General features: G+C 37.9%; 1 protein-coding gene and 1 long non-coding RNA gene across 3 annotated transcripts; one reads left to right on the top strand and one right to left on the bottom strand.

Moving 5' to 3' along the window:
* The first annotated feature begins 8,926 nt into the window (after positions 1-8,926).
* Positions 8,927-16,084, top strand: LOC145212240 (adenosine receptor A2b-like). Its single transcript, XM_080080291.1, has 8 exons — positions 8,927-9,083; positions 9,763-9,954; positions 10,303-10,465; positions 11,683-11,868; positions 12,476-12,568; positions 13,012-13,180; positions 14,052-14,293; positions 14,838-16,084. Exons 1-8 carry the CDS (start codon positions 8,927-8,929, stop codon positions 14,968-14,970), a joined length of 1,335 nt encoding a protein of 444 aa, XP_079936417.1. The 3' UTR covers positions 14,971-16,084.
* On the bottom strand, positions 11,569-16,560 carry LOC145212244 (uncharacterized). 2 transcript variants are annotated; one of them, XR_013856661.1, is made up of 4 exons: positions 16,497-16,560; positions 14,818-14,970; positions 13,982-14,219; positions 11,569-11,848 (listed from the first exon to the last, which is right to left on the bottom strand). It is a non-coding gene; the product is annotated as an uncharacterized LOC145212244 (long non-coding RNA). The 2 variants fall into 2 exon arrangements; XR_013856660.1 differs by lacking the exon at positions 16,497-16,560 and having other exon boundaries at positions 13,982-14,268; positions 14,818-14,883.
* Positions 16,561-16,621: the final 61 nt, after the last annotated feature.

Genomic DNA, 16,621 nt, shown 5'->3' with positions numbered 1-16,621 from the left:
AAAGTCGTCCCGAGGCTTTCGAGGTATACTACCACTGGACGCTAGCCATGTCAAGGCAGCCATAAAGCGAAAGAACATAGCTTTACGAGTGTATGGAGACCAACTACCACTTGCTCAAAGAGATTTGAAGGTTTGCTTCCAAATGCTGTAACTAATTTGTAACATTTAAAAAAGGCAAAAAAAGAAAACTCATTTTATTAGGTCATGAAACATTGCACAACCTATACCTGTTTTTAACAGTGTAAATTGTTTTCTATTTACAGCTGGTTAAGTCGGAAAAAACATTTTCGTGCGAAAAGCGAACAGCGACCTGTAGCGGTCAAACACGTAACAGCCTCCCCTCTCTGGTGCCGCAAGTGGCTAAACCTTGTGGTAACGGTTTAGGGAAGTTTCCGTACGAGAACCAGTCTTTCGTGGACTTGTGCCGAAAAAGTTCGGGCTTTACTGCTCGAATTCCAATGGGCAACATTGCATTCAGACATTCAGTTCCGAGTCTTCACGCATTGGTAAGTAGAGTGGTATTAGTTACAAGTAATGCTCGTAGTTTTTTTTCCAGAATGTTTCATAGGTAAGAGATGAAAAGATAACCATAAAGGAGTTTAGAAGTGTTAAACCACAAATATGAATTTTTGATTTAAACAAAAAATTGAAATCGTGTGCACAATTTTGAAGACTGTTTTAATTGCAACACATAATTTAGAGCAGTGTTTCTGAACTGTGCAGCCGCGGTTAAATGAGATTGTGAAGCTTTCGTGAGTTCAAATATATTTTTTACTTACTTTATATTTCTTTCATATTATTATTTTCCAAGTCATGAAAAGTCGTGCTGAGGAAAATAGTTGCGAAAACTTGTTTAAACGATGAACCAGTTTATATTGTAAAAAAATACGAAGGCAATTGTGACCAACAAATTTTCCCTTTTTAACAACTTTCTAGGCGCAAATCCAAACTCGTTTTATTCTCAGGCTTCACAGAGCAATTCGACAGTGGGAATTCCCCGCACATGCTCGGTAAAATCCCTAACAGAACAATCCTTAAGTTTGCCACGAATTACATCTGTGCCACAATCAACGGTGGAAAACATGTTGAAAAGTAAGACTCGTAATCTAATTACATCATAAGTGCCTAACCTGGAAACAAAAGAACATTTGAATTATATGTTGGAGATCTTTGGTTTGTTTTCCAACGACTACTTAGTACAGTGGTTCCCAACCTTTTTTGTCCTATGCACCCTTTTAGTCGTATTCAAATCTAATTTCACCCTACAAATTTAATTTTCTAAAATATCGTTTACATTGCAATTTTAATGTAATTCTTAGAACAGAAATGAAACTGCCTTAAATCGATCATACGAGAAATTCTTTTTCTCAGCTTATATATTGCAAATGCAGCAATAACACATAGCACAGACAACCAGTAAAGAGATTAGTATTGTGACACAAACCCCCCCTGGTTGGGAACCAGTGACTTAGTACGTATACCACACATTTGATTTGCACCTTAAATAAAACATTTCTTTAGACCCAAAGTATCAATGTCAAGACAACTCTAAACAAAGAAAGGGACAAGTAAAAAGATTGCCTTTAAGCGGTTTTTTTGGCCCAAAAGCACCGCAAAAGAATTGTCAAGCAACACAAAGCGTGTTGCACGCAATGGGTAATTTAGGATTGAGATTAAAATATTTTTGTCGGTTCTAAATTTTTGGTTGACACGCTTTACCTAAAATTTTTAAGGCAGATTTAAGAACAAGTTTATTTAAACAAAATCGTAATTCTTTTCATTGTGCACCTAATTCTTTTCATTGTGGAAAGTCTTGAAACAAAAACATACATAGCATCCGGCCCGTAATATAGCTTCTCATCTGACCCTTTACCAACAAAAAAGATGTACACGTGCGTTTTAAATCAACTCTTCGCCGTGGCCAGGTTTTTAAAACACAATCCGGGATACGTGTCGTTGTAATGTTGTTTATGTGCAAAATAATTGTGGTCAAATTTCGCAGGCCAAAAAAAGGAATTTACAACGTCCACATCTCCCACAAAGCAACAAGCAACTTATGTACCCACAAGCAATGATCAACAGCCGTCACCATCACCGCCCTCTGCCGACGAACGGTCACCATCCGTTGAGACCAGTACTGATTATGTCACTGCCGATGATATTGACCAAATATGTCCCGACAACGATAGTACAAACGATACTGCACCAGCTTTGGTCGCAAAGTTCTCGGACAGCAACACAAACTGCAGTAGTTGTCATAGTTTCGAGTCGTTCTCGATGCTTCGTGAAAGCGAAAATACACTTCCCAACATTTTACTCGCAGCCGCTGACTTAGGCGGCGGATCCGCCCAGAAGACAGCGCCTGACGCAATGACGTCACTGCCTCCGCTCACGACAAATGTGGTTCCTCGAGAAAAATCGGCGAGCCACGACGCCGACGATGAAGGCGATTCGGAACGTTTTGTAAATCTCAAGTACCGATGCCCGGCATCACGTGACCAACAGCGAAGTCACTTGCCTGAGACGAGTAAGCGAGGAAAATCTAATAACACAAGAACTAACAGACGGACCTGCTAATTTCCAAAAGGTGGCGAAACTAAGCATAGGCTTTTGCTATGGCAATTATTGCTCAGCAATTTGCTGAGTCAGCATGTATCGCCATAAGTCAGGGGTGGCCAAACTTTTTTACCAGAGGGCCAAATTTGCAACTGTCTTGCTACTGGAGGGCCGGATTAAATGAGATTTACGTAAAATTTGTCGTAACTGGTTGCCATCTTTATTAAAATATATATTATTGTAGTAGAATAACAATAAATAACACCATCTTGTTTACACTTGGATTTAATAACTGCTAGTAGCAGCCAGCGCTGTCGCACTGCTTGTTCACAGTGGTAAATATGGTGCTTGGAAAAAAACCAGGCAAGGTGTTTGGCGGGCCGGATGAAACAGGACTGGGGGCCGGATGCGGCCCGCGGGCCGTAGTTTGGCCACCACTGCCATAAGTCATCAATTTGCTGAGTCAGCATTTATTGCCATCGTAAAAGCCTTTGCTGCGTTGCGCCACCTTTTTGAAATTAGCAGGCCTGTTTGTGAGTTCTTGTATTAGTAGTTTTACCAGTAAGCGAACGGTTCGGACTTGTCCACGGCGATTGTCTGTAGGTCAGTGTGCTGACATATTAAAGTTTTTGTTTGTAGTACAAGAAGCACTACCATCGACAAATACACACAAGGAAGCCACAGAGCATGACGGCACGTACAAAAGATTTGCCAGGTCGAAACGAAAAATCGTGAAGACTAGAAAAAAGCTACGTGAGTATTCTCATTTCAAAACACTTAAGTAAGCATTAACACTTGTTATGTAGTAAGATCAAAATTGACATCCGTACTTATTAAATTGCAATCGTAGCAACATACCAGGCACTTGTAGTCCATTTGTTAAACTCGAACCGATCAATATTTAGGTTCACCACATGAGGTCGCCTCCGAGTCCTCAACTAATTTATCGGAGGTTGCGCAGAAGAAAAAGAAAGTAAGAAAAAAAGGAAGAAAAAAGAAAAAAGCTTCCCAGTCTGAAGGTGGTTAGCTTTAGATCGCTTTTTTTAACCAACTTTATCTTCCAGTTTAAATTTGAAATACAAAAAATATTCATTAAACAATTCATTTTTATTGTCGCTTGCAGAAAACCTTTCAAATCTCACCAGGGAATTGCGCTCGACTTACGACAGCGATCCGCTGGATGGCGACAACGAGCAAGATGAGAACGACGACTGACGTCACGTAAACCAATTTGCCTGATTCCCGTTTTCCACAACTAGGAAAATTAAAAATCTGTTACTGAAAGTGATTAATCGATTGCACCCTGGGGCCTCTGCAAATGTTGGTGCAAGTTTGAATTGCTTTTCGTTTAAGCCAAGTTCTCAAGGGACGAATTCGCGTTTGTGTTTTAATAAGAACTATTGTCACTAAAGTAATTATTTTAAAAGATTGTGTGGTACCGGTGTGTGGCGCTCAAATTGGAATGGGAATTGGGTGGCAAGCTGGTAATAAAGCGAAAACTCGTGTTGTTCTTCCTTAATACAGTGAAAGGATAATGTTCTACCTAAGGAGCCTATATGAAGTGTCATTTAATAATGTTAAAATTTTTAAACAAATTCTAATTTAGGAACACTATACACGGACTTGTTTGTGATTTGTGATTAAATTCTAATTTGCTTAATGTTTTAGCGTGGCATTTATGAAAACGAGTAAAACGCTGATCTTTAGTGATTACTTCCTTGACGAAAATATTTACAGCCTATTGAAACTGCAAGTTGTTTTTGCACATGCATTTGTTAAACATTTCTGTCAATTTATCCAGCCGAAGTATAAGTATCAATACAACAAATTAAGGCCAAAAACCCGAAAATTCGGACGACTAAAAGTCCATGTTTGAGGTTTTTATTACAGATGCGAGAATAAAACATTACTGTATTGCTGCATATTACTAATTATGTACTATTTTTCACTTTTTCTCTTGATAAGCCGAAAGGAAAAGAACAACAAAACAAGTGAATGTGTACCGTGGGAATTGTGGTCGAGCAAATTTCCTTTTTGTCGCCAATTATTGTTTTAGCTTCCTTTGCACTTCGGCTCACTTCACACCGCTCGATAAAGCAATCGATTGGGCGGAACGGGTCACGACTATTTAACATTTGATAAAGTGACGCTACCCGCTATGGAACAGTCCAGCAAAACACCTGCTGTACCAAACGCAATTAGAATCGACTGATCAGACGGCTGTGCGGTTTCAATTTGCTTACAAAATGATGAGCTCTGCATTTGAAGCTGAACTCACCACGCAGGTGCAATTTGGACTTAATGCTGATTTCGTAAACGTAATGAGATTCCGATTGTGTTGTTGTATTGGCATAGAGCGGCTATGTATTCTATATTGAGTGCAAATTGCTTACGATTGGTGGGTACCCCACATTGGCAATTCAACGTAGAGATTGTGTTTAGCTAGGCATAGAAGATTCTTAACCCTTCCCGCCAAATGAATGGTGCTTTAAATGAACAACTTGATAATTAAAGGGCACAAAATGGCGAAGTTATTTAGCCTTGTCCTGTATTAAATCGAAATTATGACACTTCTAAACAAAGAGTTTTGACAAGTCTGTGTTTACCTCTTGGTTTTGTAAATTTCACCTTCCTAATTAGTAAACTGTTCTGACAGCCAGGCACCCCTGAGTAAACATTAGGGACTTAAAATTAATAATTGCAAAAAAGATAACCACAATTAACGATTAAAAGGTAACCACGTCGTTTTGGCAATGAAATATTAATTTGATATTGATAGTTTATCGGTTTTACTTCATTTAAATCACTTTCCATTAACGCCGATGGCAGTGTTACACAACAACATATAAAAAACAGCAAACATCCAGAAAAGCGCTGTCTCTGCACTCGAAAGTGGGAATTTAATTAAGTCAAGCATTTGTTGTTAAAGTTAAAGTTGACAATAGTGTTTCCAGGGGCCAAGATGTGAACTAAGTGTGCTTCAGACTTCTCTATTGACTAGCTCAAAATAAGTTGTATCCAGAGTTTGCTCTTAACGAAACCGCTAGTCGCCGACACTGTTCGATTTCAATGCTTTGTCTGTTTGCAGTTGGTTCTCGACCACAGAGCTGAATTCAGTGGTGGTCGACAACACGTTCTTAAGGCAGCTGGTAGCTTTTCCGCCAGAAAAAACAGAAGTCTTACATCAGTATTCATGTTTACAGCATTTGGCACAAAACGACTTAGAAAATTCTGTGTGGTTCTTCACGGTATTTCTGTCTAACTTTGGGAAATATAGGCCTATTACTGATGATAGCATGAACATTTCCTAAAACGTTTAAGAGTTAATTAAACCTGAACTATTGTGGTGCAAAATGTAAATTGTTGTCGTAGTAAGTTAAAAGTGTTGGCTCAGTATATATGGGAAAATGCCCAGGGCAAAACAACATTTTGATTGGCTACAATCCCCCCGCCATTGAAAGTTGAACAAAGGGTTATGTCTTCAGATCGGCCTCTAAGCCTTTAAATATAACAACATAAACTGTGGCGTGTAAGTATCAGAAAACGTTATGAGTTGTTATTATGTAGCAATTATTTCGGCAAAGCAATTTCCTATTGCGTAAATCGTCCAAAGAATTTCGGCCTAAGTGGTATTGAAGGCTTTGCAAGCAGGAAAAGTTAGTTTGTGAGCGATCGATCGACGGTATTATCTGCGCTCATAGCTCTACAAGCACTTCATTTGATGACGAACCAAAGACAATGTAGCGAAAATGAACCTAATAGATCAGCTATCGGCAACCTTTTAAGCGGCGCGTGCCGATTTACTTGTTATTTCCATGTGATAATAGCTTCGCGTGCCAACAATGTGCGTAATAGTGGTTTGTGCCAAGCGATCTTAGCAGAAAGCAGAGCGTTTTGTGTATGTAGACTTTTAAAGACAATGGCATAATAAAAACAAACAACAAGCAGTGCAACAGGTTAAGTTTGTTCTTCAATGTTAATACGCAAATCGTTTGGCATGCCATACAAATCCACCTCCCGTGCCAACTTTAGTACGCGTAAAATATGGGTTGCCGACCCCTGTAGCAGATAATGCGTGTATCAGCTGCAGTCCGAATTAAACTCAAGCAAAACAAAAATCTTTCAACGCAAGATCAGTTGTTTAGCGAAGGACTAAAGCGCAGCGCCGAACGGACGACAATGTTTTGCTACTCCTATGGGAAAAGCCCAGGGATGTTTAATTAAAATGCCGATACGTTGTATCAAGCTCGTTTTTTCGTTTGCTTTTTTCTTGTGACTTCGTGTTGCCCTTACTAATTGTAAATGATGAATTTATAAAGTAATATGAGTTTGAAAAGAAAGGAACGAATCTGTCGAACAATATTTTGGAAACAAAAACTATGAATTTTGTTTTTTTTGTATTAGATTTTTTAAGGTCAGGAATTATAGCATAAAAAGTTTCTGAATTGTAGTGATTTAAGTACAAAAACTGTGGTTAAAATGTTATTTGTGGGAAAAACAGCGTCAAGTAACTTTTTCACGACAATGTACTTCAACGTCAAACTCGATGTATATTTCATTCGATAACCAAAACCGCAATCCCGCAGTGATACCCAATTTTGAGCTCGGCGAAAGACCATTAAGTATTCAAAAAAATGTTAGGACATTTGCTTGTATTGAACTGACGTCACTCAACGTTCCTACCGCAAAGTTAAAGCGACACAGAGGACATCAGAGCGAGGATTTAATTTCGAGCAAGGTCGCCCGTCAGATTTCCAGTCAGGTGCTCCAACGCGACGGAAAAAGCTTCGTGGCAGTGACGGCGCTGTCCCGGATTTGTGAGTTACACGGAAATCGCATTTGGCAAGAAAGAGAAAACGGACCGCAGCGCACTGCATAAGGAAGGTCCTTCCGTTGTCGTAAATTAAAAACAAGATTTCTTTAGTGTTCGTCAGCAGTCAGATTCTCTCAGTTGAACGACCTTCAAGGACCGGATATAGTTTAATAAGGTTAAAAAGAAGTTGCAGAAGCATTAGTAAATACATTTGTGATCAATATGAAGCGACAATAGCAAATAACTTATAAAGCGACAATAGCAAATGCGAGAATATATTCAATAGAATGTATTGACTACATATTAACAGAATTTTTAGCTCTTCCGGCAGTTTTTTATTGTAATATGCCAACGTTTCGATGTCCCATACGAAACACCTTCATCAGGGTAATGACATACAATGCAAACACAAGTTATACATATTACAATAAAAAACTGCCGGAAGAGCTAAAAATTCTGTTAATACGTTATGCCTGGCAGCAACAGTGTATTCATGTATTGACTACATGCAAAGTCTTCGGCTTTAAAGCTTTTTTATCAGGTAACTTTTCAAGTTAATTTCTACTGTTCGGGATTGGTATCGCCTTTGCTGTATAACGGATTATGAGAAATACAGTATCCGAATATAGCCCAAGAAATTCAAATTGGCATATAATTGATAATAATGTGATAGTAGCGTTAGAACCTATAGGGGTAGATTTGGTTTGAAAACGCGTAATTTGTTAGGGTTGGAGAACACGCCGTCCTTAAAAAATGGGTCAGTAAAATAAAATCGGTGACGGCATTGCGTGACAAAAATATTTTTCGAGGTGCATTAGGGGCTTAAAAACATGTTGTTAACTGACAAGTTCGTTTTGTTTCCCTGGAGATCGTATCGGTCTGAAACCAATTCAATGGGTTAGTATGAGATAGTGATTGTCAGGTTTTTGGTCCGTTGTCGACTGTCCGTCGTGGGAATTCAACCGCCCTGGTCGTTGAACAATTTGCTTGCGGCGAAACCGGCCATACAACATCACAAAAGCGACTCGCCGATGTTTCAACCCGTGCCCTGATCGATCACAATTTAGCAGCTAGTTTGTAGACAAAATTTAACAATAAGCAGCGGTTTGTTTATCGTAGAGCAGAATTATATGTTGCAGTTAACCCCAGATCGAGAAATAAAAAGAAATTATCACAACAAAAATGGACTTTTTTAATACTTAACTGTTTGAGTGTATAGCCGAAACTAAATGTTGTTGTTTGGGCTTATTTTTGTTTATGTTACCATACATTGTTGATTGTTCAATAAAGGCGAGGCCTATCAAACAGCTGTGAGCCCCCTTCAAGATGGAAGTAAAATGACAGCTCTTTAAACTCAAACGGTTTTGTTTTTAACTAATTAATTAATTCAAAGGGTATTAGCCAACAAACGGTTCTTCCTGGATAAAACGTTAATGCAGTGAATTCCGATTTATAGTAATCGGCTTCACCAACCGTTATATTACAGGTTAATCTCTTGCGCTAAATATATTGCATACGGCTAAGCTACAAAAGACCATCCAATCAGGACTATCTGCAATGACCACGGAATTTTACGACCGTCTGAATCGGTACAATGTGACGTACTTTGTGACGACAGAGGCATCCGGAGGCTACGTCACCAACCCGCCATGTCAAAACGTGACGCAAGACTACCACGTGTGTACTGTGACGTCATGTATCGACCTTGCGTCAAGTATGTGATTGACGATTTTTTAGATTAGTTCCCAAAGATTTTGTGGATTGGATTGAAAACAATTAAGCTTTGTTAATAAAATTAAAAATGGACGTTTTCTGTTGAACGTTGTTTTTTAAATAATATAAACGATCACCTAAACTCAAGACAAGACGTGTAGACATGTGTATTGTATCTAAAATCGAATAAGTTAAAAATGAACTCCCGTAAGTCTGCCGCCAAGGGAAAAGACCCAGCAGTATATAGTTGGATTATAGTTATAATCCAAACTTTTGTCTCAAAATACATCAGTGTTTTCAGGAATATCTAAAATTGTCAGATTGGAAATAAAGGTTTATTTCGTTTCATCCTACACGTTTTGATGCATATTTTATTGCAAACAATTGTACTGCGTGCAAACCATCCTGATGGCGACACCCCTGCCGTTAAAAATCAATAAACTAATTTTATAACCTTGTACAATGTTCATCGATCACGACCTAAAATGCACCTGCAATCAGACCCCGAACAATATCTGTCACAAATCATTCACCCACACTTAATTTAAAATTATTTACTGAGCTACGCAGTAAAATTAGGCGATTTCCGAATGCGTACCTGTTGATAGATTCGATATCCCTTGTAGTATTAATCTTCAAAAAATAATAACTTATTTTGGCAAAAATATTTTTTGTTGCAGAAAAAATGTGGAAGGTTGACATCGGTTGTGACGAAGTAGGAATAGCTTTGCTTGTTACCCTTTTCACGCTCTTGGCAGTCGGCATCTTCACGGGCAATCTCGTCATCATCTATGTTATGACTGCGTCAAATGCGTCAAGAAAACCACACGGCTTCGTCAAATGTTCACTTGCTTTTGCTGACCTCTTTCAGGGTAAAAAATACTTTTGACAAAATCACGGCAAACCAGCGCAATCTGTGCTTAACTTCATGCGTCTTGCATTTCACTTAAGTAGAAATTTGTAATTTATTTAAGTTGAACACATATTACTCATCTGTAAAACCACCTGTCAAGAAGGTGGAAAGGCAAGGATTTGAAAGAATTTAGCTGAAAGAATTTGCACACACACAGTTTTTTAAAAGTAAATAAAATGCGATAAATAATAATCATTAACGTACTTGTCGTTTGCAAATAAACACCGATCACAAAACCATTTTGAATGTTATTTCAAACAATGGTTTTGTAGATTCTGTGATTTCTTAATCGCATTGTTTTTTACAGGGTTGTTTGCAGTTCCAGCGTCACTCTACACCTACATTCATTTTTATTTTTTGCCTGGTCCCTACAGCGGAAAATTGATTCAAGAGGCAGCTCAAAGCTTTTTTGTGGCCTACCGAGTCAATATTTTCTTCTTTATCCTGTCTAACTCACTTAGTCTGTTCAGGTAGTATCACATTTTTTTCATTTACCAACAATTACATGTAAGTAAAAATGTTTTATAAGCATTGGGCCTGGCGTACTGTGATTTATAGATGAGTGTGCCGTGATCGCTGGTCTGCATAGACGCTTCAGGGCTGATCCCAGTTATGAATTTATGTTCATCTTAACTTATAAGCATTGGACATTGTTTCTGTTAACTGACATGGCCGTTGTATTATAGTAATTACCATTTGGCCTTTGTAGAAGTTTTTATGAGTAAGATTTGTTGTTTAATATGGGTGTGGGAAATAAAACAACAATGCTCATAACGACCACCTGTGGCGAAAACCTGGCTGTCTGGTTTATAATGTGTTGGGACTTTAGGTTTGTAAAAGCTCGAGTTTTATTTTAGACTGCTATGCGACAAAATTGAAGTTTTAAGGAAACGATTTTGCACGCAACACACGCAATAAAGTTTGTGTTCTAAAACTAACTTGTCATTTAAACTATACATCCCCTCATAAAAATACAAAAGAAAATATGAAAAGTTAGTTAGGTCAGGGCAATAATGAATAATTAATACATTATCGTATCGCAATGCCACAAACAATTTTGATTTTTTGCCAAAATACCATTAGATAAACTTTTAAATGCACGGTTGAAGGCATACACGGACACACGGTCCTTAAAAACATGTCCGATAAAATTATCTTAACATGCCAACTTTTAGTTTAAAGGCGAAATGAGTAAGTGCTGGTATTAAATTAATTAAGTCGGGCCGTGTCGAGCAAAATGGCACGAGCGTTTTCGTTTAATTTTTGTTTTTTGAATTTTGGAAACTTGAATCATATCGACCAACCACAGTATACTTAAAAACCAGCGAAGTAAAAAAATTCACAACTTTAAGGAAGTAAACCCACTTTTTTTCATTATGGACATGTCAAAGTTCTATAAACATGACCTTTCATACCGATACCGTTTCTTTTAGCCTCTTTTATGCGATTTCTGGTAATTTTGATAAAATTAAATGTTTTAAAATAATGAGTGAAAAATTTTTCAAAAATTTGTAGAGACTACTGCAAAGCAAAACAAAACAACCATGCTCAAACAGATGGCGTTTTATGCGACAGCTAAAAACATAGAAAGATGGCCTACTCTTGATAATTAAGCTATTATCTTGTTTATAAACATTGCTTGCGACCACCTCCAATCTCTTCAAAATTTATGAACATTTTTTTGCAGCCTAATAGTTTTAAGCCTGGACCGCTTCCTTGCCATCTGTTACCCTCTTCGGTACCACGCCGGTGAGCTGATGACGCGTCGTCGAGTGCTCTCAACTGTGGCAATCACGTGGTTGCTGTGCATCGTCATGGGGATAACACTTGAGGAACTTCTGGCCAAAGAGTTCCTAGGCGCAATTCGAAAAGAGTAAGTATATGCAACTTTTTGTGTTTTATGTAGTTCTTACTCAAATAAAAGTGTTTTTATTATGCAATGTCTAACCAACAAACGACTTTTTAACAAACATAATGTGTAAAATGCCAATACATATGTAGAATTCAACACAAAACACTATTTAACATATCTTTGTTTCACAGCAGGATCACAACATTCTTTATACTTGGCGCTCTAAATATTTTCTGATAAAGATAAGTTTATTTACTTTTTCGTAGCGCCGTCCAAAATGCCACTTGTTTTACTTTTCTAAATGCTAATATTGATTGTGATCGTGTCCTAACGTGCATCCCTGAGGCCTGTTACATACACTAGGTCAGTGGTTCTCAAACTTTTTTTGTTGCGACGCCCCTGGACAAGTTTTTCTGGACTTGCGACGCACCAGCAAATAAAAGTTAATGAGGAAACTTATTATTAAAGTTGGGTTTATTGATACAACAACAAAAAGCCACGAAACAAAACTTTTTTGCGACGCCCTTCGAAAATTGAAACGACGCACCAGGGCGTCGCGACGCACAGTTTGAGAACCACTGCACTAGGTTGTAGCATAGGTTGGATTTTAATGTTATCTATGTCACAGATACTACGATTCTGTGATAAGAGCGATCTCCATCATATTCGGCTCGTGTTACTTCATCACAATTATCCTGCTCGCAATTACAGTTCGCAACAGGTGAACTTTGTTTTCAGCTTGTGACGTAAACTTAAGGTTTCAATTTGATTGAATAATAAAAATGCCGGACAGATTGGTGTCATACATAGACTAGATCAGGGGTCGGCAATCTTTTGTGCACTGCGGAAAGTTTTTGAAAGTGAAACTTTATCGCGGACCGATCTTAAAAAAAACTACACATATTTACCAATGAAAACGCTTAAATTCGTTTATCAACCCAGGGATACATGGGAAAGATGTTTCAAAGCGTTTAACCTGAAAAATTACACGGCCCGGTAACGAACTCTTTGCCGACCGGTACCGGGCCGCGGACCGGCGGTTGCCGACCACTGGACTAGATTATGAGGCGTTTGACCTTACAAAGTATAAAGAAACTAATTGTTTGTAGACTACTAAACCCAATAATAGTTACACAGAAAATCATGTTCTGTTTCTTTTTACAGTTTTAAGACAATACGATCGATGCAAAAACTCAACGCCAGCGTCTCTGTTGCTGCCAGAGAAGGTCTGGATGTTAAGAAAACTAATATCGAAGTTCGGTTTGCCAAAACTGTCACACTCATGGTTTTCTTCTTCACCATGTCGGTTCTGCCCTACGTTGGATTAAAACTGGTTTGTTTTCGCTAATGCCAATGGTTTGCTAAATAACATATCGTAGGCTATACTTTAGAACAAAAGCATTTAAAACGGCCAACTTCTCGTAACAACCAAGCGAAGTGCTGAATTGTACCCAATATATGCAACAATTGCAATTGTTGACACCTAGGACATGTCATAATAAAACAGTGGTTCTCAACCTTTTTTCTTTCGTGGCCCACTTTCATTGCACAAAAATTATGTGGCCCAGTAAATTTTTATGAAAGAAAGAAACAACTATAAAGTAGGTTCAGAACAAAAAAAACTGCAGGACGTATTTCAAACAGATAATAAGTTCAAAATAAGTTAATGCAAATAAATCATAAAACAGCACTTTCCCTTCTATAATCAAGCACTTTCAGTTATGACCGAATAATTGGACAATTGATATGCTGCTATTATCTGGCTTTATTGTAATCACAAAGTAGTTTATTACATCATAAATATTAGGTTGCAGAAACTCAAAGTAACTTTAGACCGTAAATAGAATAATTTAAATTAATTTACATTCCTTCTCAATTCCCCCCCAAGCCATTATTCTTGTAAAATTGAGTGTAGTGACACAAATAAAAATTCTTAAAAAAAGCTTTCTATTTGATTGGTCTGTAGCCCAATCAAAATGCTTCCATGGTTGAGAATCGCTGTATTAAAACCAATAGACACAAAAATTTAAACATAAAGAAAATTGCAAGAAAGGGTGGCCAACCTTCGCATGTATGTTGAAAATGCTTTTCTAAATTTATTCAGCAATAGTTACTTTAACGACAATAGACTCACCTTACACGTAATGATGTATTTTTTTACAAGAAACATTTTGCAAAGTCAAAATCAATTTCATCTCTTTCAGAGCAACGACGACCAAACTTGGTATTTGGAGCTGATTTTTGAGTATCTTCTCTACACCAATAGCTTGTGGAACATATTCATTTACTCATTCCGGTGTCGGGACTTCCAAGCATCTATGTGTCGACTTCCGTATACCAAATCTCTCTTGCGTGTCTTATGCAAAAGTAAACTAGAAAAATGGGCTACGGATGAGGTGGTGAACTGCCGAAGCATAGCAACTGCACAATATACAATTCCATTGAGGTGAATACTAATGGTAGCGCCGTATGGTTTCACATCTCTTAAAGTAAATTAAAATTCAAAATTAAGTTTTTCAATGTAGGTTTGCAACTCGTTTAAGCCATCTGCGCAATATACGATTTCTCTTAGGTGAACCGTAGTGGTTATAGTGTCGTATGGTAAGCACTTCTTTTAGAAATTATAATTCATTGGTAGGTCAAGAAAATATAAATTCAAATTAGGATTGCCATTTGATTGATCAGTTAATGAATGCCATGTTGTATATATGTACGGTCTTATAACCACCTGATGTTTGATTTATGGGCACGGGGAAAATATGATGAGGTTTATGGTAACAATGCATCAATCCAACCAAACTGACCAACAACAGTTTATCTGGCACGAATTTTTATATTTTGAAGTCACATCTGTCACACCTGCTTTGCTCTTTTAAGAAAACTGATTAGTAGTTGTGAAAACACATTTTAGTACACAGCAAAATCAAAATTTACTAAAATGCAAACAACGTTATTTGCACAAAAACTTACTTTCTGTTTTGTTCTTTCAGTAAAAATAAAACTACAATCGAAATGGAAAGAAGGAATGGAAATACGACTTGTTCTCCCAGTTGTACCACTCTTGCGTCAAATTCATCCAACGGAGAACGCGAAAATGACAAGCTGATGCAGCTGAACTACTAGCTAGAAAAAAAAACCTTGATTGTTAATGATTGGTTCAACACGCACAGACCGACAAAAATGTTGCCCCTGAGCGTCCTTCAAAGTTATCGAAACGTGAAAACCTAAAAAACAACATCACGGCATTGCTTATACCTTTGAAAAAAAATATGTCACAACCCAAGCACAAAGATAAAATACAACGACTCTATAGCAAAATAGTTTTGTCAATTATTTTTGCACCGTCTCCTTTTATTTGTGGACAAACAAATGAAAGACCAAGTATGGCTCATCCAGCAGTTTTATTGTAAACAATCGACGTTTCGACGTCCTATACAAGACGCCTTCATCAGGATAATGACATAACTTGCAAGACAAATTTCTTTTAAAGCGACAAAATGCAAAACACACGCATGTAAAACAGCGATAACAAGATCGCGCGGCTGCAAACTCGCACCACCGTAGCGAGAAAACAAGCTCAGTGGTGTAAAAGCGACCGATAATTTATCGGCATTAGAACATCTGTTTTATCGTTCATCGGTTGGGGTCAAACCAGCAATCACCCTACGTCAGATGCTGTCGCACCCAAAAGACCCTCTAGAATCTAGATGCTACTGCAACTAGGGGTGTGGTGTATGCTATACCGTGCGGGGAGTGTGACGAAATATACATCGGTGAGACTGGTAGAAGTCTAAATACGCGCCGGAAGGAGCACGAAAGGGATGTGTGCAAGAATGATGCGAAGAAATCAGCGTTGGCAAACCATGCAACGACTCACCACCACAGCATTAATTTTTCTGCTGCTCAGGTGTTGGTGAAGGAAACTGATTATCACAAGCGAAGTTTCCTAGAGTCCTGGAACATCCATTCACGCGCCAACACAATGAACGTTAAAACAGATGTTCTAATGCCGATAAATTATCGGTCGCTTTTACACCACTGAGCTTGTTTTATCGCTACGGTGGTGCGAGTTTGCAGCCGCGCGATCTTGTTATCGCTGTTTTACATGCGTGTGTTTTGCATTTTGTCGCTTTAAAAGAAATTTGTCTTGCAAGTTATGTCATTATCCTGATGAAGGCGTCTTGTATAGGACGTCGAAACGTCGATTGTTTACAATAAAACTGCTGGATGAGCAATACTTGGTCATACATTATGCCTGGCAGCAATAGCTTATTTCATGAAACAAATGAAACTTTGTTTACGCAGTAAGATACCAACAAAACAGAATGTGTAAATAAATGCATTTTTTGATGATGTTGTTTTCCTTTAGGTTCTACATCTATGGCAAAGGCATCCACTTAGCGCTTGAAACGGGATTCATTAACATGTCTATCAATAATTCTGCATATTTTTCAATAATGTAATGGGATAACTATTACATAACCTTTATTTTCCTCCCACATAGTTATGAATAGTTACCGAAACTTTCTGAAAATTTTCCAACGATTTACATCCATTCTTTCGAATGACTGTTAAAATGTTTTTAATCGCGCGCCATTTTCGTTTTTTGCTGTTCCCAAGTTTCAAATCACCTGCGTTTTATAACTTACGTCGAAACCAAATTTGATTGTGTTTTGTTACTACTGTACATTCATATTGTTGAAGAAATGCTGACGACATGTAAACCGCAAGAATCACGTCTGTATCATTTCTTTTGTTTCTGCTTAACGTAGAG

The sequence above is a fragment of the Phallusia mammillata genome, chromosome 2, assembly GCF_965637545.1.
Source record: "Phallusia mammillata chromosome 2, kaPhaMamm4.hap1.1, whole genome shotgun sequence".
NCBI lineage: Eukaryota > Metazoa > Chordata > Ascidiacea > Phlebobranchia > Ascidiidae > Phallusia > Phallusia mammillata.
Note: the sequence above shows the minus strand (reverse complement) of the source record. Positions and strands in the feature narration are given on the sequence as shown.